We start from the raw sequence: 27,603 nt of genomic DNA on the forward strand, positions 1-27,603 counted from the left end.
TAAATTTATATGGTAGATAACACAAAATGTGTACAATGTTGTACCAGCCAAGTCTAAAATTCACCCACATCGAATTATGTAAAATTGTATAAAAATACATAGTTGTTATACTATGTAAATTTATTCATTTTGAATTTAGTTTTTTATTCTTTCTTTACATATTTCAAGGATGAAGGAAGAAAATGGATGATGATTATTGTGTGTGAAAAAAGAAAAACAATTTTAAAAATCAAAAAAATTTAATAAAATGTAGTGTAAAATAAATAATATGATATAGGGTATTTTGAAAAATAAGTATGTAAAATAAAAATAAAAAAGTATATTTTTATGTTAAAATAGATAAATCTATGAATTTTTCTAAACGTTTTAAACACTAAAAAGGGGAAAATTCCTTAAACGTGAATAAGTATTTTGAAAGTTCAACCAAATAAAAAGTATTTTGAAAGGGAGCATGTATTTTAAGAGTTGCAGAACACTTTCACAGAAAACATTCTCTCTCGATCTCTTGTGGTTCCCTTTTTTGCATTCTCTTGCCTTGGCTTTCACCACTCACGCCTTTCGCTAGGAATAAAGCATGGCTGAGACCGTGGTGGTAGAAGCAGCTCTCTCTGCAATCTTTCACGCAGTATTTGAAAGAATAGCTTCTTCTGGCGTGGTCAACTATTTCATGGAAAGGAAACTCAATGATGAATCACTACAAAAGTTGAAAATGTTCCTGCTGTCTGCTAATGCGGTGCTCGTTGATGCGGAGGAGAAGCAAATTACAAACCCAGCAGTGAAAGAGTGGCTGGACGAGCTTAATGATGCTGTTCATGATGCAGAAGACCTTCTCGATGAGATTGCCTATGAAGACTTGCAATATAATTTACGAGCAAAATCTCAAACCGGCACTAGTAAGGTATGGAATTCCATCACTGCTTTTATTTCATTTGACGAAGGGATACCATCTAAGCTAGAAAAGGTTCTTGCAAAATTAAAAATTATAATTGAACAAATAGGTGTCCTCCGTCTGAAAGAGGTTGCTAGTGGGGTACCATTATCATCATCACGAACAACAACTTCTTGCCAAGAAAAATGTGATGTGTTGGGTAGAGATATGGATAAAGAAGCGATATTTGAGTTGTGGCAATCAGATGATGCAAGTAGCGATGAGATATGTGTTGTGCCCATAAAGGGTATGGGTGGTATTGGCAAAACAACTCTCGCTCGGCTTATATATAATGATAGTAGAGTAAACGAGAGATTTGACCTCAAAGCATGGGTTTGCATTTCAGTGAATTTTGATAGTTTTAAAATATTTAAAACTATTCTTGAGGAGGTCAGGTCCGCTAATGACTTTCAAAACCTAAATTCATTGCAAATTGAAATTAGAAAGACTTTGGCAGGGAAGAAATTTTTTCTTGTTTTAGATGATGTGTGGAATGAGAATTATAATGAGTGGGATGAGTTTCTTAAAGTCTTTAAATGTGGGGCACAAGAGGTAAAGATCATTGTTACCACACGGAGTGAAAGAGTTGCATCAAAGTTATGCACGGTACCAACTCATCATTGTCTAAAGGAATTGTCAAATGACAAGAGTTGGGATTTATTTGTACAACATGCATTTGGAAATGGAAAGTTTTGTGCAGACCTAGAGGTAATTGGCAAACAAATTGTCAAAAAGTGTAGAGGCCTACCTTTAGCTATAAAAACAGTTGGGGGTTCGTTGCGTTCGAATCAAAACCTAACACATTGGAAAAAGATTTTGAAGAGTCATATATGGGATTTACCAGAAGCTAAAACTAATATCCTCCCAGCTTTAAGATTGAGCTATCATTACCTTTCATCGCATTTGAAGCGATGTTTTGCTTACTGCTCAATTTTCCCAAAAGATCATGAATTTAAAAAGGAAGAGTTGATCTTGTTATGGATGGCAGAAGGTTTATTGCAGCAACCCAAAGAAGATAGGAGTATGGAACCTGAAGAAATAGGTGATGAATACTTTAATGATCTAGTATCAAGGTCATTTTTCCAACAATCAAATAAGTCTAAATCAAATTTCTTGATGCATGATCTTATTAATGACTTGGCAAAATCTATATCTGGGGAATTCTGTTTGAGGTTGGAGAATGATGAGCCCAATGGAGTAACAAAAAAGACACGTCATTTGTCATATTATAGAGCCAACATTGATGCCTCTAAGAAATTTGAGATCCCTTTTGAGGCTAAAGGCTTGAGAACATTTGGTGCGGACACAAGATACAAGCCCCCAATTACAGCACGTATAGGAGAAAGAAGATGGCCCAACCTGTGGCCTTATGGCTAGGGCCTATTAGTCATTGGGCTTGAGTCTCAGCAAGCCCAAATATTTAATTATTAGGGTTTCTTTAGGGTTTCTTTATGTTAGCTATTTAAACACTTTTTGGGATTATTGTAAGACAGTTTTATGATTATTAAAAAAACGTGTTTTTCTTTTACTGGTGCCGACTCCAGTTTGCTTGGTGCTGACTCCAAGCACCTAGGTGCTGTCCTAGTTTTATCTCTTATTCTATTATTTTTGTGGTTGTCCTACGTCAGTTTTGGTATCAGAGCAAACTTCCGATCCATTCAATACAACCGTAGACAACCACGTGAAAGCCAAACCGTCAAAAGAGCAAACCAGCCAAGGATGACATTACCTTTCAAGTATTTGCCTCATGAAATCTTGAACAAGCCCAAACCAGCCCCTGCAATCCGCGTATATCCCGCAGCCCCACACGAGTTTTTCATCCCAAGCCAACAGAGAAGCCAGTGACACCTCCCAAGCCAGTGACCACCATCCGTGCCCGCCTCTGATCACAGAACCCACACCCACAAAAAAAAAAAAAAAAAAAAAAAAAAAAAAAAAAAGAGACCCATCACTCACCAGCGCCGCGAAGCCCACAAGATCAACACCCACCACCCCAAACCCAATAGCCACCAGCCGAGACCCACAAATCAACCCTCAGCCACCGCAGCCCTTCCACCACCAGCCGCAGACCCATCAGCCACTGCCGCCGACACCACCTTCGCCCCTGACCACCGCCGTTGAGGACGTACGCCATCGCCGATGCAAGACCCGAGACAGGCAGTTGCGACTCCGCCACAGTCTTCCCCGTCTTGCGCCGCCGCCGCAGTCGTCGACCACTAGCACCGCCGTCCATCGCCGTCCATCGCCGAGCCGATTATGTCGCCTCTTTTAGTTTCTGTTGTTTTCTTTTTAAGTCTGTAGCTGAGTTCTTTTAAAGCTTTCATTTGAGTTTTCTTTTAAGTCGTGTCTGTAGCTCTTTAAGGCAGCAGCGCATTTTATTAGTTTACAAAAAAAAAAAAAAAAAAAAGAAAAAAAAAAAGAAGTTATTGAAAAAAAAAAAAAAAAAAAATTTGTTATTGTGATAGCCCACTGCATGTATTGGGCTTTTTAATTATTCATGCACAGGTACATTTGTCCAAGTAAGATCCAGTCATTTAAGGAGCCAAGCACGTGACTATCAAGTGCAGTTAGTTGGCCACTGACCAGGGTACAACTCTTACTTTCTTTTGGTGGATTCAACTTTGTCTCATTGAAAAATATTATCTTTATATTTTTTATGTGCATGTCCTACCATATCCCACTGGCCTACCCATTTTGTGCCTGAGTTCGTTATTTTATTATTTGTGCTTTTTTTCAGTACCCATTCTAAAAAAAAAAAAAAAAAAAAAACAATTCTTTGAAATATCTGATTCTCTTTATTAATTGTGGAGCTTATTGGAAATTGACGTTTATTTGGGCTATCTTTCAATATTGTGAATACTGTCACTACTTGACTGCAATTTATTCTTGTGATTCATTAATCCAATCCCTACATACACTATTGCTTGACCTTAATTTTACATNGTTAAAGTCACTACCCGAAGGAATGGTTACCCTCCTCCCATCTCTTTCGTCTTTGCAATTGTACAAGTGTCCAGAATTAGATTCATTTCCAAGGATGGTTTGCCCCCAGTTTAAAAACACTTACAATCCAGTATTGTGAAAAACTCATTTCCTGTCACAAGGAGTGGGGATTGCAAGCTCTTCACTCTCTGAGAGATTTCATAATTTGGAGTAAAAACGAAGAATTGGAGTCCTTTCCTGAGGAGGCGTTACTCCCTCCTACTCTTACCAATTTCAGCATCTCAAGTTTTCCAAATTTGAAATCACTAAATGGTAAGGGGTTTCAACACCTCACCTCTCTTCAAAGCTTGACGATTTGGTACTGCGACAAACTCCAGTGCTTACCGGAACAAGGCCTGCCCACCTCTCTTTCTGTGCTACAAATCTTTGGTTGCCCTTTGTTGAATCAACAGTGTGAAAAAGAAATAGGGAAAGACTGGCTCAAGATTGCTCACATCCCCTATATAGAGATTGATTGACATGATCAGACAACAGGTATTATTCTACACTAATGTTTAACTTTTCTTCTAAATATTTGCTCAATTTCATCAATACCCATCAAGCTAGGTCAAAGTTTTGTATGTATTTCTTTTCAAAGATTTTTTTTAAACTCCTCTAAAAATAGCTTCATCAATATATTACAATATTTGACCCATATCCATTATATATCATATACTTTTTTATGACAATATTACCAATAAAAAGAGAGAAATAAAAATGTCTATGCTGCATTTAGGGAAAATTCATCTTCCCATAAAGAAAATGTTCTTGATAAAAAAAAAAAAAAAAAAAAAAAAAAGGCAGGCATACTAAAAAACAACTATCTCAAACTACTCATCAATATGTATACTGAATAGAGGAGGAAAAAAAAACCATAGAATTTTTATTTTTATTTTTATATGGGGATATATGTTAATTTCATTGCCTTTTCTTTTGCAGTGTCACTTTTAGTTGTCAATAACAACTGCCCACAAAACTGCTATCAATTGCATGCCACTGCTAGCTGCTGGTCCTTTTGGATCATGTATGAACTCCCATCTGATGTGTTTTCAAGTCATTATAAAAGCTCATTTTTTTACTCTCATTCTTAATGGATCTGCTCTTGCCTTTTTTTTCTTTTTTTCTTTTTTTGTGATGATGTGAGACCAAAAAGGTAGGCCCTTGGAACTCACCTTTGAAGAATAAACCACGAATACACAACCCTACCCACCATAATTGTGTATCAAGTAATCCAAAGGAATTTTTTGTGGAGATTTAAACCTAGGATGATTGGATCTACAGCTCATCCAAGCCTCCTACCAGTAGGCTGCACCTTGACGGATTGCTCTCTCCTCATTATAGGTTCAATACATATCTACTTTGGACTTTTGAAGTGTGAAAGATAGGCTTTTCCAGGAATGATCAACCTAGGTAATGCACTTTTTCCAACATATGTCACATTTTTTTATTAAGTAAATAATATATTTTAAATAACATTGTGATTTGACCTGCACACTAATCTTAGGAAGGCACTAGGGAAGTTGAAAGATAGTACTACTTATTTACCTTCTAATAGCAGATGAAACACACTGCTCATTTGTGGAAAGGAACTCTCTCTCTCTCTCTCTCTCTCTTTAATATTTTGGAATTGGCCCAAGATTTCTCAAGTACTTGTTCTATGACAGATTAAGGCCAATCTGAGGGCACTCTCGTGTCATTACTAATACGCCCTTTGTTGTTTGATTTCTTCAATTGATTTTCTTTTATTAGTTTAAACTTTGGACTGGTAATCATAAATGATTTATAAATCTTAGTCAACTCTTATGCAGGTTGTTAGACACAAAATGGGAAAAATGTTAAGGCCAACACTACGAGCATCTTCTGTCTAGTTCAAGTTTCAATTGCCATATGTACCTTGATGTATTGAATAGCAGAAAAGAGAATTGTGCCTTATTTCTCCAGTTTCAGCTCCTATATTTGACTGGAAGAATGTCCTCAAGGCAATTTATGGGAAATCAATTATGATTGTGATCTCTAGAACTTTATCTTTTTTTATGTGAGTTTGCTTAAATGTTTGCTTGAGTATTCTTCTTATTTGATTTTAATTTCTGTAATTTTGTTCCATGTGTGTTTCAAGGCCATTAATTATTTTTTTATTAATTTGTTGTCTTCTTACTTGTATGTCCTTCATTGCTGAAACAATACCAAAGAAAGAAGGGAAATAGTGGTACAAGATTGCTCACATCCTTTACATACATATGAGCAACGAAGTCATTGTATGAGCTAAAATTCCAATGTGGAACAAGCCCTTCTTTTACAGTCAGGTACTTTGTTGAATTCAGCTGCTTTTGTTTGATTTTATTTATATTTATTTTCAAGTTTATTTTTGGATAAATATGCATGTTCTGAAAAAATTTTATACTTAATAAAGGATTAGCTAAAGAACAATGCCATTATCAGTTTCTTCATCGAGCTCAAGTAAATGCCTGCCAAAAGATGGGCTGCCTACCTCATTTTCTTTACCGAGCATCATTGAGTATTTCCATTTTTGAAGGAATGGTACCATATGAAGAAGGAAAAAAAATGGCAAAATATTACTCACTTCCCCTGCATATCAGTCAATTATTAAGAGATCATATGAGCCAAAAGAATAGACTAGTGATTCATCATCCCCTGTTTTCTTCATCCACATGTTCTGCAAAGACTAGCTAGCTAGTTGTCGAATTTATTTATTACCTTTAGTATTGGATAATCAAATTTATCCCACTAAATATAACTCATATTAATTTTCATAACAATTGAACGTAAAAATTCATCATTTGGAGTGAATCTATAAAAAGTAAAAAAGGATGCATTACAGAAAACGATCGTGAGGGGCATTCAGTTTATCTTAACATTAGGCATATATTAACACATTCATATGTCCAGTATAATCCAACTTTCATCATCAGAGGCAACAAACTCACTGCGTTGGGCTTGATAAGACTATATCTTTCTTTGAGACTTTGGATTTGGTGGCGGAAGTGAAGATATGAAGTCCTCTCCAGAAAGATGGGTGTTTTTTTTTTGGTTTTTCAAGCTGTCTGAAGGCACAGCTTTGTGGAAGTTTATGTCACAACCTGAACCCAAATAGGTCCAAATCATGAGAAAAAGAACCATTAAGAAAAATGGTAAGGGATTTTTTCCCCCTTTCCTTATGATAAAGATAAGTAAACATTCTGAACTCTCCACAATATAAGTCAAAGCTCTATAACACAATTACAAATGCTACAATTGAATCATGTGCCTATACATAAACTATTTCAAAACTCCATATGAATTAACACAAGGTTACAATCCTTCCTAGAATACGTAACCTCAACCAAAAAATCTAGACCCACCACGCCTAGGGCTGACAAACCTTGAGCCTAAGCTCCAATAGGATTAGCTATGGCCTCTAAATTTAACAAGTTGAGTTACCAACTATTTATAGCACAAATCTCCTAATTTTTCATAGTACTCCAATCACCCCCAATAAATAAGCTTCATACTCGAGGTATAGCTAATTGATCTGTAAACTAGGAAGCACCTACACGGATACGAGTGCGGATAAAGTACGGCGACATAGCAATTTTTGAAAAAGTAAGACACGAGTATGGCAAGGATACGTGTCAATCTATCTATACATTCTTTGAAAAAAAAAACACTTAATTAATTTTCCCACCTACCCCCATTTATAGCCACACTTCTTTCTTTTTGGCAAAACCCAATTAATTTCCCCACCTACACCCCATCTATAGCCACAGTGCCACACTTCTTTCTTTCTTCTTTAGAGAACGAATTAGTTTCTTTTTATCTCAAGACCAAAAAACAAAAAACAGAAAAAATGAAAACACATGGTTACCATATCCACAAGCCACCACGACAGAGGGTGTTGGACACGAACACGGCAGCCCAACTACTGTGTCCATGCTTTCCAGTTTGTAAAACTGTGAGAGAGTAGGATGAGTTAAAGTCCAGTAAGTAGCATAGTTAATGGGGTGGGGGAAATGCAAGTTTAACGACTACGGGCACATCACAAAACATGCTATAATTTGAGAATTACTATTTATTTTCTACAAAATCAATTTCAATAAAATACATGACGAGAATGATTAAAATAATGTGGGTCCAAGCTTCCCAAAATAACCATGAAACTACATAATGTTTACTGTGAGTCATAAACAATGTCCAATGCTACTTCAAAACCAGAAACAAGGCCACATGACAAGGTGCCACAAAGACGCAAATGTCATCGAGACATCATAGTGCCATAGACATGTTAGAACCCAAACAAATTGCATGATATGTACCTCTTTTGGCATGTGGTCTATCGGCCCTATGGGCAATAGCCTCAATCACACTCTCAATGATTTACCTCTCCCCCCATGGGTAGCAGGGAATAACGCACCATCTAGTACCTCTTTTGCATGTGGTCTATTGGCCCTGCCTAACCTCACCCACACACTTAAAGATTTACCTCTTCCCTTATGGAAAATAGGGAATGACGTGTCACATAGTACCCCTTTTGCATATGGTCTTTTGGCCCTATGGGCAGTGACCTTACCCACACATTCAAGGATTTACCTACGTCATGCAAAGTGGGAGGCTCTAACGTGGCTTGTCGTCACAAAGACAGGTAATCACACATCACAAATACATCGTCACAAAGACAGGGCAATCACATGTCACATAGACATCGTCACAAAGACTAGGTAATCACCAGTAACATAGCACAATGGCAAACCCACATCAAAAGCTCATAAGTTATATGTATTCAAAAAACATATTTTACTTCCGAGTAGTTTCATAATATAATTCAATAGCCAAGATTTCTACAAAATTCTCAAATTCTTCGAAATCATTCCTTGTCAAAAAGATTTTGTATAACTTCCCAATTAATACAATTTAAGATAAAACATCTTTTAGTATTTCCAAATAACACCATAAATACATGAAATACATTATCAAATGATGAGATCAAAGACGCTTGTCTTTCCATGCCAATAATTCATGCATTTCCCCACGCACAATATCATATATGATGCACTTTCAATGTTTCATGCGTTTTCCACAATTTATTAACAGAATAGTTCAAATAGTATTTTTTAGGAAAACTATGAACAACACTCTAAAATGGGTTTAACCATAAAATACTTAAGTGCAATAATGATTCTTTTAAAAAATCCCATTAAGAAGCCACTTACCTTAGAAGACCAACTGATTTTACCTCAAACGGGCACCTTGTAATCAACCAATCCAATCACTAGGTCCATCACCAAGAATCTTGGAACCTAGAAACAATAGGATCAAGCCTATTAAGAATTGGGCCTATCACAAGGTAATATTACACCTAGTTTCATAAATCGAAACGACCCCCTAAAATCAAACCAAAGGCCCTAAAGCCTAGCTTGCCCATTCTAAGAGAAGTACCCCTTTCCCAAACCGGAACCACACAAGCATATAAGAAACTCATAGGGTTATAAACAACCAAAGCATTTTATTTCCCTACTGCAAATACTGTGCATTCATTAGATAAAATAACACACATCACTTTAAAAAATGGAGGTAGCTAGTCTCATGAATTCCTTTTGGTTACTAAATAATAATATCAAGCCATAATAAAAATTAGGCAAGTGTAATACATACAAAAGAATAGTCATATAAAGAATTATCACAACCACAAACTCACGCAAATACAATTTCATAACTCATTGAGGTAATTTATCAAACATTTGTCATGCAATAACCACATGCTTACATCCCTTAAACAAAAGTTCAAAGTTAACACTACACTCACATCCACACATGTCAAAGCCATTCAAAATGCAAAGAAACAGTTCCAAAAATCAACCCCAATGATTGCTCAAGGAACCCAAATGATCACCATTTGTTAAAACAATAAATAAATAAATAAATAAATAAAAACCCTTAACCATTTAACAAATGAGTCCACCAAATCAAAACCCATATACTCAATCACGTGTATATCACTCAAGTAGCTTAGATTAAAAAGAAATCTTACAACAACATGAAAAGCTACCAAAATAGTTAAGAATTTTACCTTTAAAATTTGAGATAATGGAGGTTGCTATGGAGTTTTCCGGTAAATCCCACCGGAAAGTAATGGTGGAGGAAGTGGTGGTGTGATGCACCGGTGGGAGAGTGAGAGAGATAGAGGGATGTGTAAGTGTGAAAGAAAAAGAAATAAGGGAGAGCCCTTAACTAGTCGGCCAAGAGGGAGAGATATTTACAAAATTTGTGTGGTTTAGACTTGAGAGGAGGTGGGTCACGTGTGGGCTTCTAAAAATCTGATTAAATGATTTGATGCATTTGTTGGTTTATTATTTATTTGAAATAATTTGTTTATAAACTATAAAACAATGATTGTTATTTATTCTCTTTTTCTTTTGCAGGAAGAGGCATTATTGTGGTCCATTGCAGAATAAGCTTGTTCGTTATTTAGGGATGAAACAACAATTGTGGTAGACAAAGTATAGACAATTATTTAACTTGGCACCCGTACAAGTTGACAGCCTTCACAAAATATAGTTCAGGTGGAACTTTTTAACTTGGCATCCTAGGAATTTCAAACGATTAATAGAAAATTCTGACTTTTATTTTTGGTTACTATTGAATTAAGCATTTGCTTGACTATCAATAATCCTTGGTTTTTTGGTGAATGTTATGGATTTATCAGCACACTACCCGCAATTGTTGTTCAACTTTTAAAATGTTCATGGGATTGGCATGAAGAGGTAGGGATGGCTATATTTCTAGGAGCGAACTCTAAATGAGTCCACCAAATCAAAACCCATATACTCAATCACGTGTATATCACTCAAGTAGCTTAGATTAAAAAGAAATCTTACAACAACATGAAAAGCTACCAAAATAGTTAAGAATTTTACCTTTAAAATTTGAGATAATGGAGGTTGCTATGGAGTTTTCCGGTAAATCCCACCGGAAAGTAATGGTGGAGGAAGTGGTGGTGTGATGCACCGGTGGGAGAGTGAGAGAGATAGAGGGATGTGTAAGTGTGAAAGAAAAAGAAATAAGGGAGAGCCCTTAACTAGTAGGCCAAGAGGGAGAGATATTTACAAAATTTGTGTGGTTTAGACTTGAGAGGAGGTGGGTCACGTGTGGGCTTCTAAAAATCCGATTAATGGCATGTTTGGATGTTTAAAAAAGGAGGGGGAATAGAGTAGAGGGAGGGAGAGTAATACAATTACCTTATTTGGAAGTTTTTTAAAGTATGAGGGGGAGGGGTTTGGAGGAGTTTGAAGGGGTTTGGACTCCCTCTAGCCCCCCAATTTTAATTCCCCCAAATTGGAGAGATTTGGAGGGGGAGTAGAGTACATAAACTATTGACCAAGTAAATTACCTAATTTACCCTTATTATATTAACAAAATTATACAAGGGGAAGGGCTAATTACTCCCTTCTCCCTTACTAATTTTAAAAACATCCAAATAAGGTGGAGGTGAATCATTCTCCTCTACTCTCCTCCCCACTACTCCCCTTCCCTCTACTTCCCTCTACTCTCCTCCCTCTCTAAACTTCCAAACAAGCCATAAATGATTTGATGCATTTGTTGGTTTATTATTTATTTGAAATAATTTGTTTATAAACTATAAAACAATGATTGTTATTTATTCTCCTTTTCTTTTGCAGGAAGAGGCATTATTGTGGTCCATTGCAGAATAGGCTTGTTCGTTATTTAGGGATGAAACAACAATTGTGGTAGACGAAGTATAGACAATTATTTAACTTGGCACCCGTACAAGTTGACAGCCTTCACAAAATATAGTTCAGGTGGAACTTTTTAACTTGGCATCCTAGGAATTTCAAACGATTAATAGAAAATTCTGACTTTTATTTTTGGTTACTACTAAATTAAGCATTTGCTTGACTATCAATAATCCTTGGTTTTTTGGTGAATGTTATGGATTTATCAGCACACTATCCGCAATTGTTGTTCAACTTTTAAAATGTTCATGGGATTGGCATGAGGAGGTAGGGATGGCTATATTTCTGGGATATGCCTTGGAATGAAAGACAATTCTGAATCCACTTTGATTTTTAATATTTTCTTTACTTTTCTTTCTTAATTTATTTTCAAGGGGTGCTGCACTATTCTACATGTTCTTCAAACAACAATATGCTGTAAATAGCCATGTTAGATTTCTTTTTTTTTTTTTTTATGGGAACCGTGTTAGATTTCAGTTTGTGATTTTGAAAATTATTACCTTGCTTTTAAATTCAAGGGTGACTGCAGCCAAGCTACCCATCTCCTTCCACACGGACCGCACCTAATACCTACTGTAAGTATTTTAACCTCATCTTCCCATCAATATTTCTAGAAGTAGCTGCACCACCTCATCCTTCTTTCAATATTTCTACACAGAAGTTTCCTAAGCTTCTGTATTTGCTGAAGCTGCAAGTTGGCCTTGGGGGCTTATGTTTACCTTTTTTCCAGACAAGACTCGCAAGAGCAATGGCAAGAATGGCCACAGGTGGTCCTCATTTTTATCACTAAAATTTGATTAAAAGAACATGTCATTCAAGCCAATTGAGTATGAATCATGATCTTGAAATGTCTACAACTTGATTATTTTCTATGTGAAATATCAAGGGACTTTCCTGCAATTATACTATTGTTCCTATTGCACATAGGTGTTGATTTCCATTTATATTTTGTAGGACTCGTTGTTTGCTTGGTGAGAGAAGTGAAGTTAGGAAATTCAGGAGAAAAAGTATTGTTAAAGGAGTATTAATAGTGGCAGCACTCCAAAGCTAACCTGGTACTCCATCTATCACTGCACTTCCAACTTGATTTTTTTTTTTTCTAGATTTAATTAAATAGTCAAGGATAGGTAGGAGTTTCACAAACTCTAAACTACACGTTGAAACTTTAGAGCAGGATTGTTGTGATCCAGTTCTTGAATTATTATTTTGGGGGGGGGGGTGTTATGATGGAAAGGATGGGAGTTGTTATGAACCATAGGGATTGTGCATTTATAATATCTTTGGTAGATCCTGATAAAAGTTCTCTCAGAAACTTTGAGGCTTTTGACTATGATCTTCATAATGATCATAATTCATTGCTAATTATCATTGATCACAATAATGTGAAAATTGAGTAACTTCTTAGAATGTTGCTTATGTAGGGCTTGTCTCCATGATCTGTTTCATACAGTTTGAGTTTAGCAACTAACATGGTGATTCAAAGGGGAGTAGTTGGAAGAATTAATTAGTTGATACTCTACTTGTAATAGAGATATAAATCTATCTAGGTGCTCCATGACCAAAATATACATATTTTTTCATTTTCTATTGAATATTTCACAGATCTACTCATTTGTATTCTCATTATTTTCTCCTATGGCCATTGACCTCAGCATTTATTGTTGATATATTGCAAAAATGTGGCTAGATTCTTATCCAAGTTTCCTCAGCAAATTGGGGCTTTGGACAATGATCTTATTGTTAGTTACTCCAACTCACTTCTTCTTCTTTTTTTTCAACAATGAGAATCATGAACCCCATCTCCGATGAGTGAATTTTAGCCAAAGTAGCTTAAAATCTAAACCTCTATATTGAAAAGCAAATATATTATTTATTGATTCACAACATACAAAACATTAATATAAACTTCTATGGAAGAAATTGGCTCTACTAGCTAAGTTACTAATGTCAGTCTCTTATAATCTTAAAATATTCAAATTTTATCTCTCAATAGGACTCATTACTCCAGTGCCACCTAAGGCTCCCACAAGTCCATTAGCAACATATTGTGATCCAAATGCTCGATGTAAATACCATATGCAAGGAAGGGGACATTGGACTTATGATTTGGACTTATGATTGCTATTACCTTAAACATAAGATTCAGGAACTAATTGACAAGGACCTCTGGAGTTTGTATGTTAGCCCCATTAGTCGTCCGGAAAGAGAGGATGCAATACCACTTACACATTACCAGAGACAATGATATGATTAATATTGAGAGCTATGGCCAGCTAATCCTATCTTCAATAGCTTCTAACATTCACAAAACTGTAGGCTTGCCACCTCAATTGAATGTTACAGTCACGTATATATTCTACACAATCTGGTATATTGTACTTTGATTGTTGTCATGTATTTAACAATTGCTTCACATTTCTTTAATTCTTGGATTCTTCTTATTTGTGGATGCTTACTTTGGTTTTGCAGACCCACTACGTGCATGGAGTATATTGCTGTTGCACAACCAAGTTGTTTATCAAATGCAAAATTTCATTTTACAGCCAGGTACATGCCAAAAAGACAAGGATTAGCATTAGCTTTCTTTTTTGTTGGTACTCGTGAATCATATTCCTAAACATCATCTATCCTTTTAATTCTTTCTGTACAACACATTGTCAAGACCAAGATCAAAATCCATTTTGAAGGGATTATGGAACTAAATGGCATTAGCTCATATACTTTAAACCATTGAGTTGATTGTCATTATTACAGAAATAGAGAAGAATTTGAGTACATCCTTTGTTGCTAGAAAAATTTACTAGCCATTTCTAGGATATTATGCTCCATTGGATCTAATCCTCTCTTGTTGATTACAATAATGTTTGAATTTAAAAATCCATCATCCAGGGTTTATTTATCTCAAGCAAAAAATGATGCATTCCATTTACCATATAGGGAAGGAAAATTTGTATATTTCATATGCCTAGTTTTAAATCCAGTTTGATCTCCAGATGCAACAATCTCACAATGATGGGCTTGCAAAAACTATTTGAAATTTTGAAATTGGTGGTGGACGTGAAGATGTGAAGTCATCTCCTGAGGACAAAGTGCTATTTTTGGTTGTTCTCTTCCACTCCAAATGGCTCAAAAGTCTCAACACTCTTTATGTCATTGCTGTGCTCACCAGTAGAAGCTTCCCAATTCCCTTTTGTACGTCAAGAATTTTATATCAAGACAATGGTTCCTAAAATACAGAAAGATGTAAATCTTGCTACTAGCACAAAATTGCTTAAGCCTTGTTCCTTGAAGGATCAAAGTCAGTCTTGAGGCTCTCCCATATCAGTACCAGAGTAGTAGGTTTTCCCACCCAACAAGAAGGTGCTTAGTGGTTGTTAGCTTTGTTCAATTAATTTATGTTTCTTGGTATAAGATTCTGACTTCCAACCAATGATTATTTTAAAAATATTTGCAAACTCTTTCACAGGTTTCAAACGCAAAATGTGCAACATATTTGCAACTTCTAAGAACAGTATACCAAGCAATTGCTCCACATGATCCAATTTATTGGCCTAGCTTGATATGGCTTCTTCCAAAAATATCACTTAATTTGTTTTCTCTTGTAGTACTCTCCAATGCTATCATGTATTCAACTTATTTCTAGTACTACTTGAGTTCCATGTATTACGGATTCTATATTGTGCTCATACATGATGATTGGCAGTTGTCTTGTCAGTTAGCTTCATGGGCTTCTTTTTTAGTTTTTATTAAAGCATAGGAAAGCCTAATGTTTCCTTTGAAATTAATAAGAGTTAAAGATTTAAAAATACTAGGCGGTTTGAAGGCATAGCTATAGGGAAGTGCCAATTTTCTTAGTGATTTGGATTTCAATAGTATGTGTTTTAGAGATCATAATGAGATCAAATTACTTTATTTTACAAAAATAGATACGATAATGGAGTTATCCAATTTATGTTGCAAGATGTTGCAAGTGAGATATTGGGGTCTTTCTTCTCAAATATATGTAGTCTTTTTGAAGGAACTTCAAATCTTTTGTAGTAAGAATTTCAAACTATTTTTCTCCAATCCTTAGATTTAGACAAAGTTACTAATATTTTTTATTTGAAACAAATTTTGTTTTGCAATGCATGAAAGTTGTCACCAATTGGAAAGTTTTATTATTTCTTTTTTTAGAGATAAATTTGAATATAGAAGATTTTGTTTCATATTGGAGGGGGCCGGGGGGGCAACAAACTCCATCTAAATTCTTGTAGATTTTGCTATGGTTTGCCATCACTTTGGTAGCTCCCTATCTCCAAGACCTCTCAATTGTTTATTATCCTTACAAAGATGGGTAATTGTTGTTACCTACACACTCTTGCACACAATTGAAAATAGTGACTTTCAATGAAAAATTTGCTTGTGTATGGTTGTGTGCAAGAGTTTGTGTGTAATAAACACCACTCAAATATACTAATCTCGTTCCTATTTCTTCCTTTATTGGGGTTGTGTATTTCATATTATTTAAATGGGCTTTCAAGCAATTCCCTTAACAGACCATGCAGTTTCATTGATCCAACTAAAAGCCCTTTGTATATTACTCATTCCTAGACTTGGTCCAAGTTCATGAACAATTCAGCCTATCAGTACTATTTAATGATGTATCATATTTTAATTCTTTGGGGTGTGACAAGGTATTAATTCTTTGGGGTTAAAACATAAAGAGCTCTAAAGATTCCAAAATATAATATAAATGGGCTCATAGTCATCTCTGAATAAGAAAAACAAAAAAGGAAGACAAGTTCGTTCTAAAAGTGGGCTCTAAGTGGACCTGAAGCCTAAATGTGGTTTCTAAAAAAACTTGACCCAAATTGAATTTACTTCCCAATGCTAACCCAAGGAAATACCGTTTGAGTAACACCAAGTCCAACCAAGCAATACGATCATCATTATCCCATAACAATATTTTTAAAATGTAGTATATCATGCTTTAGCTAAGTTAGTTAACTTTGTTAATAGTAATGCACTTATGTTTGTTGTAATATCTCTTTGAATTTGTTTGGTATACTTTGAGGAAAAACTCTTTATTTGCTTTGTTGAATGAAATTTTAGATTTATATTTAAAAAAAGGGTTTGATACGATTATAAGGACCATGACCATCCAATATTGAGAACTTATTAGATAAACTTAATACTCGGCTGAATGAACTTATTTTCATAATTTATTTTGTTTACTTTTTAAGTACAATATTTTTAAAAAATTGCGCATAATTATATTTTTTCATGATAAACATAATTTATTAAAGGAAACAAATTCTTCAAATGCACACAAGATGTCTTTATTAGAAATACTAGGATGTACTAGGTGAGTTGCAAGACTCTTGATATAATGAAGGTTGAATTATATAGCTTACAGTTGGAACTGAAAATTAGATACATGAAATTGAATTCTATGGTGTTTGGCAATTTTGAATTCTTTAGGAAAAATTAAAATGCTACAACATGTATAATTGGAACTTGTATATTTAGGAAAATACTTGTCCAAAAAACCGATTTATATATATATATATATATATATATATTTAGTAATGAAAACCGATTTATATTAATAGCTCAAAATAGTATGAATCTTGTGGGAAAAGTAAATAGCGTTGGCGTTGCCTTTCTCAACATCGGGAAAATTCCGTTATGGCCGTTATTGATGATATGGCATGGTCGGTTAAAGAAATTAAATTGGAGGACTGTTCCAAATTTACTGTAGGGAATATTAGGGCCAAAAGTGATTTGAAGCACATTAAATATGAATGATTCAAACATTAATGAAGTATCATTTTCCCAACCATGGGGTTTACAAAAGTGGCAGATGCAAACTATTAGATCTTTTTCTCAATATGAAGCTCTTCGAGCTATTCTTGGAGAGGAGGTACTGAGTGGTTTTTTTTTCCCCTTAAGGTGCTATAAAAGGAGGTATTGAGTTACAGACAAAGTTTGGCTACAATAGGAATAGAAAGATAACATGTATTTCTATAATGTTCAATTTACATGATAGGAACACACTCATTTTCTTATTGTTGACCGTAACCTTAGACTACAGCTAAATTTGTAGTCATCCCATTAAAAAAAAAAATGTAGCCAAACTTTGTTAGATACATTTTTCAAATTCTTTTGCGCTTATTGGTTGACCAATTCATTTTGAAATATTAGGAATTGTCATTTTAAAAATTAAGATATTTAATTATTTAACCAAACTTTTAACCCATTTAAATATACAATGATGAATTATAATCAATTTCAATTTGCTAAAAGATGCACCCTATTATATATTTTTGGAGCATTTGATTAAAGAACAACAATTGTAAAGTAGACAATGTGAGTCAACATGCCCTCTCAATAAGCGAAAATTATCTCCTATGCACAGGGATGCATTTTTAGCCTTTTTCTCTTATGCATTGAACCTAAGGCCCCCCTTCACACAAAAAAAAAAAAGAAAAAAAGAAAAAAAAAGAAAGATATTACTTGGACTAAATCATCATATTCACATTATTCCTCAATAAAATAGTTAAACTAAATTAGAGTTCAAAATTTGTAGTCAAATTCTTGAATCCTTAATTTTTTCTAATTTCATATTTTTAAAGTATTTTTCTAGTATTATGGAGTAATCTAATCATTTCCGTAGGAGATTTTTAACTTCTACACTATGTAGACCTTTCTTATTCTAAAACATCTAAACGACTTCAAATCAAATGAATATGTTATATCAAAATCTAAGTAAAAGACAATTCAATCCTTGAGATTGATCTTATTCGTATCATAGATGGGGTTTATAAGAGGAGAACGTTGTACTAGACTGGGCAAAACAAATGGGCTTTATACAATGTAAACACTAAAGGATAGCCCACTATATTAATATTGCGGGTCTTGACCCAATCGATTGAAAATTCAATAATCACACAGTCTGATCCATATTTAAACACTCACTAGTCACAACTCAATCCAGAACCTTCCTTGCCCAACCTAACTAATTTTGAGGAAAAAGAGATAAGAGAACAGAAGCATTTTAAGCCCATAGGCCATCCCAAGTATTTTTAAACATTCAACAATATCAAACTCATAATATGAACACTCCAAAGCACATGAGTCAGTCACTGCTCTTGCTGTTATTGATGTTTTTGTTTTACCAATACATGTCCTTGTCCATGATTAAACTAAATTTGTACTCAATTAAAAATATAAAAATAAAATAGTTAATCGGAGGGTGACAACAAAGTCCATCAAAACTATCGTAAATTTTGTTAACTTGTTGCTATTTTCTTGCCATCACTTTGGCAGCCCATTTCTCAAATGACCTCTCTATTGCTCGACCAACTTATTATCCTTATAAAGACACTAATCTCATCCCTCTCTCTTCTTATGTACAAAGCTTGTGGGATCCCTGAAGTTATGTTACAAAGATATTAATCTCAATTATGCCTTAGTGAGACAATCTCTAACAAGAACCCAAATTTTAGCCATCATACTAATAGTGACTCTTAATAGCTCTAACAAAACTTGTAACCTACGTCCCATTACTGTCTCTCAAAGTACCACCCTAAAAAAAAAAAAAAAGCAAGTTTCATGAACGTTATTATCAATTTCTTTCCCTTAGAAATGTTCTTACTCCGTTGGGTTCATAAAATACCCAAATTCCCATTGAAAAAACAAGATTCCAAGGCCAGGAGAAACATAAACCATGAAAAAAAGATTGAATGGCTCTGATTTGATTCAAGAAGTTGGTAGGAAACACCATATACAGATAGAAACATTCCAATTTAAGACGCAATAGCTTACAAAAACTCGCAATTCTTCGTCAACCAAATTTAATGGGTCATCAAGTCATTTTCTTAATGGACTATTGAACTCTAGTGATCCAAATAAAGCTCATGATTGGCCCACTTCTTACCCTGAGCCCAAGTTCTTAAACAGTTCAGTCTATGACTATTTAATGATTTTTTTTAATTTTTTTTTAAGGTGTGATGTGATGAGGTATTTAGTATTCACTCCATAACGTCTGAGTCCCTAAACCCGTTTGGTTTGGTAGTAATTTGGAATTAAAAAGTATGGTAAAATATACTTCTTCTTTTTTTAAAAAAAAAAGTTTATTTTGAGTATTCATAATGTAAAAAATAGTGTTTGATACCATATTTTTCTAACTTCTTTGAAAAAAAATGAAATCACACACTCAAGTGTTTTGCATAAGTTTTTTTTTTTTAAACAAAAGTGTGTTTTATGTATTTTTCAACATCTTGTCGGTCCCATGATTTTGAAATTAATTATAACTATGTCATTCAAAATTGTTACCTAAAAATAAAGTGTATATATGCGTGTGAAACCCCTTCTTAGAGACATGAATCACAACTCTTATTTTTCAACTCACAAAAATTTGAACTTATAGAGTGATTATTATACCAAGAGTGCATAGCAATCACAATTTTTAGCACTTAAAAAATGAGAACAGTAGTTTAAATCTTTCTTCCAAACACACCTAAGCCTCACGTTTCTTAGTCAGATCAAGATTTTTAGAGCTTTTTAGAGTACACTACCACGTAGAGTTGATTTTTTTAATAAGCACGTAGAGTTGATTTAATCTAGACCATTTAATTTGTTAACCAATAACTTATATGTTATAAAATGTCATTAATCCACCGAGAAAAGCCTTAAATGATAATGTCATATCAGCTATTAAAAAGGAAACAACTTTACAAGTTAGATTGTAATGTGCCTTTTGGAAGACTAATAATTGTGTGCGATCTACCGCAACGCGCAATTCAGCCACCCCATTAAAATCAGCTGTCCTATCTCTTTCATCTTCATTTTGAGCAATCAACTTCCACTCGATTTCTTGATTTTTACTTTTGGAACCTAAACTTGTTACTTGACTTTCTTCCACAGAAAATAGTTACAAACATTACGAGACATCTGTCCCTTGATTTGTCTTATTTTAAAAGAGTCCTCATGTGGCTAGCCTTTACAAGTCAACAACTATGTTCTCCACTTCTCCTCAAGCAAGTTACATGAATGTTATTATCAATTTCTTCCCCCTACAAATTTTCTTATTCTAGTGGGTTCATAAAAACCCAAATCCCCATAGAAAAAAACAAGATTCCAAGGCCAAGAGAAACAGAAACCATGAAAAAAGATTGAACGGCTCTGATTTGATTTAAGAAGTTGCTAGGAAACACCATAGATAGATAGAAACATTCCAGTTCATGTCGCAATAGCTTACAAAAACTCACAATCCTTCGTCAACCAAATTTAATGGGTCATCAAGTCGTTCCGTTAGAGATATGATTCACAACTCTCATTCCCCATCTATAAGCATTTATATTTGTAAAGTGATTATCATGTCAAGAGTGTGTATTAGTCATAATTTTTAGCACTTAAAAACTGACAACTGTGGTTTAAATCCTTACCGTCTAAGCCTTACATTTCTTAGTTGGATCAAGATTTTTAGGGCCTTAGAGACCGTTTGGCCTCAGCTTTTACGTTTTGCTTTTGCGTTTTTTCCTTTTTTTTTTTTTTTTTTTTTTTCCGCACTTGTTGACTTTAGATAATAAACAGTACATTTTTACACTGTTCACGGACCCACAATTTTCACTTTTCAGCAACTTTTTCATTAAAAATGGGTCCCACGATACTATTCACACATTTAAAAATTATTTTGCTACAGTGTTTTCAGTTTTCAGTTTTCAGTTTTCAGTTTTCAGCTGCATCCAAACGGGCCCTTAGTAAGAAATTTCTAGTAACGGTATTTATATTTTTTGAAAATATATGTAGGTAAAAACATGTGTAAAAATACATATAATATTATTTCAATACTGAAAATTATTGTTTAAACAACGGAAATAAATAAGCCCTTAGAATTCTTTTGAGTACTTTATCACATAGAGTATATTTAATCTAAACTATTTATGGGGTGTTTAGTATATGAATTTAAAAATTAAAAATTATTATTTAAAAATATGTGTGAGTAAAAAAACGTGTAAAAAATCATATAATATTATTTAAAAATTAAAAATTATTATTTAAAAATATGTACCAAACACCCCCCCTTATTTTGGGATCCGGATCCTCTCCATTTTAATATGAAATGGAGAGGGTCCAGTTAAAGGCTAGGATTGTTTTAAAATAAATCAATGACTTAAAATCTGCCACGTCATTTAAACACACTAACAGAGGCTTAACTGAGTTAACGTTAGTTTCAACGTAGGTATTCTTCTCTAACTCTCTATCCCTGTTTCTCAACAAAAAAAAAAAAAAACTCTCTATCCCTCTCCTCTCCTCTCCGTTTCTCTCTCCCTCCCATCAAACCCAGCGATGGTCATTGGTCAAGCTTCTCCAGTTCTCCAAACCCACACACAGTTGTGCATCAACTGTATTTCAGCCACCCACCTCTGTCTCTCTCTTTCTCTCTTAGGTTTCTCTCTCTCACCGAACCCAATCGAATCAAGGGGGGAAGGGAGGAGGGGTGTTTGTTTCTCAAGAATCTGAGAAATATTTTGAATCGGCTTCTGGTAAATCCCTCTTATTAAAATCTCTTTGATTTTTTTTTGACCCTTTTCATAAAAGACAGAAAACTTGAATAATTACACTTATTCTGATCTAACATCCACAATGGTAGAATACACAGTTGGAAGAACATAGGGAGTTACATAATTATTAATTCTGAGATTTAAGCTCTATAAAGTGGTTTTCATTTTTCATTCCTTCTTTTTTTAATCATTGTTCAGAGAGAGAGAGAGAAACTAGGATTTATTTATTTATTTTAAGAATGTTGCATAAATGAACAAGGATTTATCAATTTAGTGCTCATAATAGAACTTACTGGAAAATGTTAGGCAGAGAAAAACGAGGACAACATATACCATGGCAATATAATGATAATAAGAGATGCAAAAACAAACCTCGAGAAGCTGTGTATCAGGTGGGCGCTCTTGGAACTGGGCACTTGGTGCAGCTTACCTATTATTGGCTTAAACAATGACTGGTAGCTCTCATCATCTAAAACCATCATCTAGCGATAACCATGAAAACTCATTTCAAATTGCAATTATCATCCTGATGGCTACCAAACTTACGTTAAGCATTCAAATCAGTCATGTTTTCCCCTAGGCTGTGTTTGGATGACAAGATTTGGATTTGGATTTGGATTTTAAATCAATTGATTTCAAATGCCTTAATTTCAAATCCATTGATTTTAAAATTCCTTGTTTGGGTTCTTTTTTATAGAATGAAGGATTTGAAATTCATCATTTGAAATTTTATTGTTTGGATACTTAAATTTGCATTTGGATTTGGATTTGGATTTCAGATCNTTTTTTTTTTTTTTTTTTTTTTTGCTTTCAGCCGTATAAATTTACCTTTTCGGTACTGTGCGGCTACTGTTCAATGAACAGTAGCCGCACTTGTTGACTTTAGATAATAAACAGTACATTTTTACACTGTTCACGGACCCACAATTTTCACTTTTCAGCAACTTTTTCATTAAAAATGGGTCCCACGATACTATTCACACATTTAAAAATTATTTTGCTACAGTGTTTTCAGTTTTCAGTTTTCAGTTTTCAGTTTTCAGCTGCATCCAAACGGGCCCTTAGTAAGAAATTTCTAGTAACGGTATTTATATTTTTTGAAAATATATGTAGGTAAAAACATGTGTAAAAATACATATAATATTATTTCAATACTGAAAATTATTGTTTAAACAACGGAAATAAATAAGCCCTTAGAATTCTTTTGAGTACTTTATCACATAGAGTATATTTAATCTAAACTATTTATGGGGTGTTTAGTATATGAATTTAAAAATTAAAAATTATTATTTAAAAATATGTGTGAGTAAAAAAACGTGTAAAAAATCATATAATATTATTTAAAAATTAAAAATTATTATTTAAAAATATGTACCAAACACCCCCCCTTATTTTGGGATCCGGATCCTCTCCATTTTAATATGAAATGGAGAGGGTCCAGTTAAAGGCTAGGATTGTTTTAAAATAAATCAATGACTTAAAATCTGCCACGTCATTTAAACACACTAACAGAGGCTTAACTGAGTTAACGTTAGTTTCAACGTAGGTATTCTTCTCTAACTCTCTATCCCTGTTTCTCAACAAAAAAAAAAAAAAACTCTCTATCCCTCTCCTCTCCTCTCCGTTTCTCTCTCCCTCCCATCAAACCCAGCGATGGTCATTGGTCAAGCTTCTCCAGTTCTCCAAACCCACACACAGTTGTGCATCAACTGTATTTCAGCCACCCACCTCTGTCTCTCTCTTTCTCTCTTAGGTTTCTCTCTCTCACCGAACCCAATCGAATCAAGGGGGGAAGGGAGGAGGGGTGTTTGTTTCTCAAGAATCTGAGAAATATTTTGAATCGGCTTCTGGTAAATCCCTCTTATTAAAATCTCTTTGATTTTTTTTTGACCCTTTTACAGGCTCCGATTATGCTCGGATCTGCGAGCTTTGTTGTTCTGCTTGTTATTGTTGTGTTGTTTGTCTGGGTGGTGGTGGTGGTTGTACGGATCGGCTTCGGGAAGCTTGTGATGTAGTAGTTTGATTCAAATTTTGGAACTTTTTGCTGGTTAGGGTTCTGGGCTTTGGGTATTTTTGAAACTTTGTTATTGTTGTGATGTAGTGTTTTGTTGGAAACGGTAATTTGGGTGTTTGAGCTGTGAGAAAAAAAAAGGGGTTTTGGATATGGGTTTGTTGTGAATTTTGATTTGACTGCTTTGTATGAACTCAAATGATAGTGAATTCATTTGCTTAAGTGTGGTGTAGTTTATGCTTTGTTGTTTTTACTTTACAGTTAAATTTTTGAAATTGTTGTGAAATATTGATTAATAGCAGAAATCTTTGTGATTGAGTAATACAGCTGAGTTTAACTCGCTGCTGCTTCTGTTTCTGAAGGAAGTTAGTATTTATTTAAGGGGGTATGTATGCTACTTGTATATACTTATCCAAAAAAAAAAGTATGATGCTTGTATATAAACGGTTTACTAATACAGTTTGTATCACTTGATTCAATGTCAAATAATAAGGCTTACAGCATCAAATAGAACTTACTGGAAAATGTTAGGCAGAGAAAAACGAGGACAACATATACCATGGCAATATAATGATAATAAGAGATGCAAAAACAAACCTCGAGAAGCTGTGTATCAGGTGGGCGCTCTTGGAACTGGGCACTTGGTGCAGCTTACCTATTATTGGCTTAAACAATGACTGGTAGCTCTCATCATCTAAAACCATCATCTAGCGATAACCATGAAAACTCATTTCAAATTGCAATTATCATCCTGATGGCTACCAAACTTACGTTAAGCATTCAAATCAGTCATGTTTTCCCCTAGGTTGTGTTTGGATGACAAGATTTGGATTTGGATTTGGATTTTAAAACAATTGATTTCAAATGCCTTAATTTCAAATCCATTGATTTTAAAATTCCTTGTTTGGGTTCTTTTTTATAGAATGAAGGATTTGAAATTCATCATTTGAAATTTTATTGTTTGGATACTTAAATTTGCATTTGGATTTGGATTTGGATTTCAGATCAATAATTTTTTTTTAATAATTTTTTTTCTTAAAATTTTACAAAAATAAACAATGATAACCCAATAAAAATAAAAGGCACCCAGATAAGAATTTCACTACCTTTTATTGCTAAATTGCTTGGAAATGATACAATGAGAAAACATATGTTTTCTGCAGAACAATCTCAAAATTATGATCAATGAAATTCAGTAATACCGTACAATACTAAATACCATTAGTAAGATGACCAAACATGTTTGCTTTTACTTTGGCTTGAACTACCATTATAATGAATCCAATTTATACAAGCAGGAGCAATTCAATACATATAAATAAGCAAACCACAAGACAGAATCTATAAGCTATAAAAATAGTCTCCCATTGGACCCATTCACTAGAGGTAAAAAAGCCAACTTTCTTCCAGTACTTTAGAGAGATTGGGAAACAAAGTCAATTACTATAGGCATGTAGGACCAAAGCTAGATGGACTGCTCTAAAAGCACATATCCATAACTATTCACACATAAAATAAAACTAGCTAGCAACTTGATTGCTTAGCAGAATAAAATGATGGTTCCGAAAAAACCAAACTGCAATGTTTAAGCCATTTTACCCATCAACCATCACCAGGACCCCAATCCCTCACTAGATAATAGTAGTAAAAACGGTAGTAGACATAAAATTTCACCAAGCCAAGTTGATCCTTTTGCACAATCACAAAAGCAACTCCAGTTTACTTACAAATAACAAAGGAGGAAAGAATAAGAAATAAAAAATAATTGGAAAGAGTAAAAAGTAGATTAAAGATAAAGATTCTACTTTTACCATTATAACCAAAATTTTCCTACATTATAACATCTAAACATTAACATTCCAAAACTGAAAGTCATTCACAATCTGGAACCAATGTCAATGACAATATTTATATTAGATACTCATATCACATTTACTTAAATAAATTGAATCCATCAATCCCTAGTATACCCAATCCAACCATTTCACTAGATTAATAGGGAGTTAGGTTTCAGTCACAATATCTTAGTAGTTGCTCAAAATCTCAAACAAAAAACTCATGCATTAAAATATACAACTCACACAGACATTTCATCAAACAATTTCTTAGCAAATCTAAACCGCACTCAGTTTACCAGACCTCACATATAACTCAAAAAATTGAAAAAATCAATAAACATTGCACTCCCAGTAGAAGATATAGACCCACATAGATAAACCCCCAAAAAAAAAAAAATTAAAATTAAAATTTTACCATAATTTCAAACCCAGTTCCATGAATGAATGCAAAAACAACTATCAAAACCAAGACAAAGCCAAAGACGTTACTTTTTTGCAATTCCAAAAGCAAAAAATTAATCCAAAAAATCACAGAAAATTTTTTGGAAGCAGGTTTGATATTAAAGGAAGAGAGAATGAGAGGTTTAAGAGGACAAAGAAGGGTTGAGAGACAAACCTGAACGCATCGATGGTGGTTTCAGGCACTGTTGTCGCAGCAAAGGCAGAGAAGACGCGAACGTGGATTTCTCAAATTCCATGGTTTATGGAACCCCAAATTTCAAATTCAAGCAAAATCATCAAGCTTTACACTCAACAAGAAAACACAGTCATCAAACTGATCAAAACTAAAATAAAATGAGATCCAAGGGTAAAAAAAGAGAGAAACCAAGATGAGAGAAGCTCGTATACACCTACTACAGTAACCACAGATCTATAGCAAGGAAAGGAAAAAAATCCAATCAAAGTAAGGGATAATCTTTAGTGCTCTAAATGAAACATAAGGATGCTCTTTGACAAAGAAAACAAGAAATGAAAGAACAAAACCATATATCAGATATCAAATTTTGAACTACTCAGAATTTTTTTTTTGGGTGGGATTTAGAAAGCTCATATCAAAACTTCCTTACTAGATATTCAGGGTGATTCCAGTCATAAGATCTATCAATGAAGGTGATGTGCGTGCAAGGAGAGGTCGGCCATGGCTGGACTCTGTTGAGAGTGAGAAAGAAACTGAGATGAGTGAGAGAGCCAAGAGTCAAAAGAAAGAACACAGTGAAACTAACGTTTGTATGCCATGGCTCTCCGTGAAATGTTCGGTTAGTGTCTTTTAAATGACGTGGCATCTTCCAGACCATAGATGGATTTTAATTACATCTCAGCCCTTAACTGGACACTCTCCATTTCATTAGAAATGGAGAGGATCCGGATCCCTTATTTTGTAACCAATAACTTATATTATAAAGTGTCATTAATTCGCTCTAAAGAAAAAAAGTGTCATTAATCCACCGACAAAAATCTTTTTTTTGACCTACAGCCGACAAAAATCTTAAATGATAATATCACATCAACTTTTAAAAAGAAAAACAGCTTTACAAGTCAGATTTTAATGTGC

The 27,603-nt window shown here is 34.2% G+C and overlaps 1 protein-coding gene and 1 long non-coding RNA gene across 31 annotated transcripts; one reads left to right on the top strand and one right to left on the bottom strand.

Annotated features, from left to right (window-relative positions):
* The first annotated feature begins 415 nt into the window (after positions 1-415).
* LOC112031807 (putative disease resistance RPP13-like protein 1) lies at positions 416-15,369 on the top strand. 30 transcript variants are annotated; one of them, XR_010627867.1, is made up of 13 exons: positions 416-898; positions 5,252-5,320; positions 5,719-5,945; positions 6,100-6,213; positions 6,321-6,475; positions 10,324-10,464; positions 10,608-10,665; positions 12,174-12,230; positions 12,314-12,422; positions 12,610-12,710; positions 14,125-14,202; positions 14,649-15,015; positions 15,122-15,369. XR_010627867.1 is itself a non-coding variant. In XM_065770636.1 (2 exons), the coding sequence occupies exons 1-2, from the start codon at positions 575-577 to the stop codon at positions 3,449-3,451; spliced, it is 342 nt and encodes a 113-aa protein (XP_065626708.1). In that variant the 5' UTR covers positions 416-574; the 3' UTR covers positions 3,452-3,866. The 30 variants fall into 30 exon arrangements, 1 of the variants encoding a protein (XP_065626708.1); XR_010627885.1 differs by lacking the exons at positions 416-898; positions 6,321-6,475 and adding exons at positions 3,876-4,405; positions 4,850-4,934 and having other exon boundaries at positions 5,055-5,320; XR_010627884.1 differs by lacking the exons at positions 416-898; positions 6,321-6,475 and adding exons at positions 3,876-4,405; positions 4,850-4,934 and having other exon boundaries at positions 5,064-5,320.
* Positions 15,370-24,820: 9,451 nt separating this feature from the next.
* Positions 24,821-27,401, bottom strand: LOC136066390 (uncharacterized). Its single transcript, XR_010627892.1, has 2 exons — positions 27,119-27,401; positions 24,821-26,793 (listed from the first exon to the last, which is right to left on the bottom strand). It is a non-coding gene; the product is annotated as an uncharacterized LOC136066390 (long non-coding RNA).
* Positions 27,402-27,603: the final 202 nt, after the last annotated feature.

The sequence above is a fragment of the Quercus suber genome, unplaced genomic scaffold (genome assembly GCF_002906115.3).
Source record: "Quercus suber isolate HL8 unplaced genomic scaffold, Cork oak 2.0 scaffold_34, whole genome shotgun sequence".
Taxonomy (NCBI): Eukaryota; Viridiplantae; Streptophyta; class Magnoliopsida; order Fagales; family Fagaceae; genus Quercus; species Quercus suber.

What these genes read in the sequence shown, in the direction of transcription:
- LOC112031807 (XM_065770636.1), top strand. Translation starts at nt 575, where the DNA reads ATGGCTGAGACCGTGGTGGTAGAAGCAGCTCTCTCTGCAATCTTTCAC.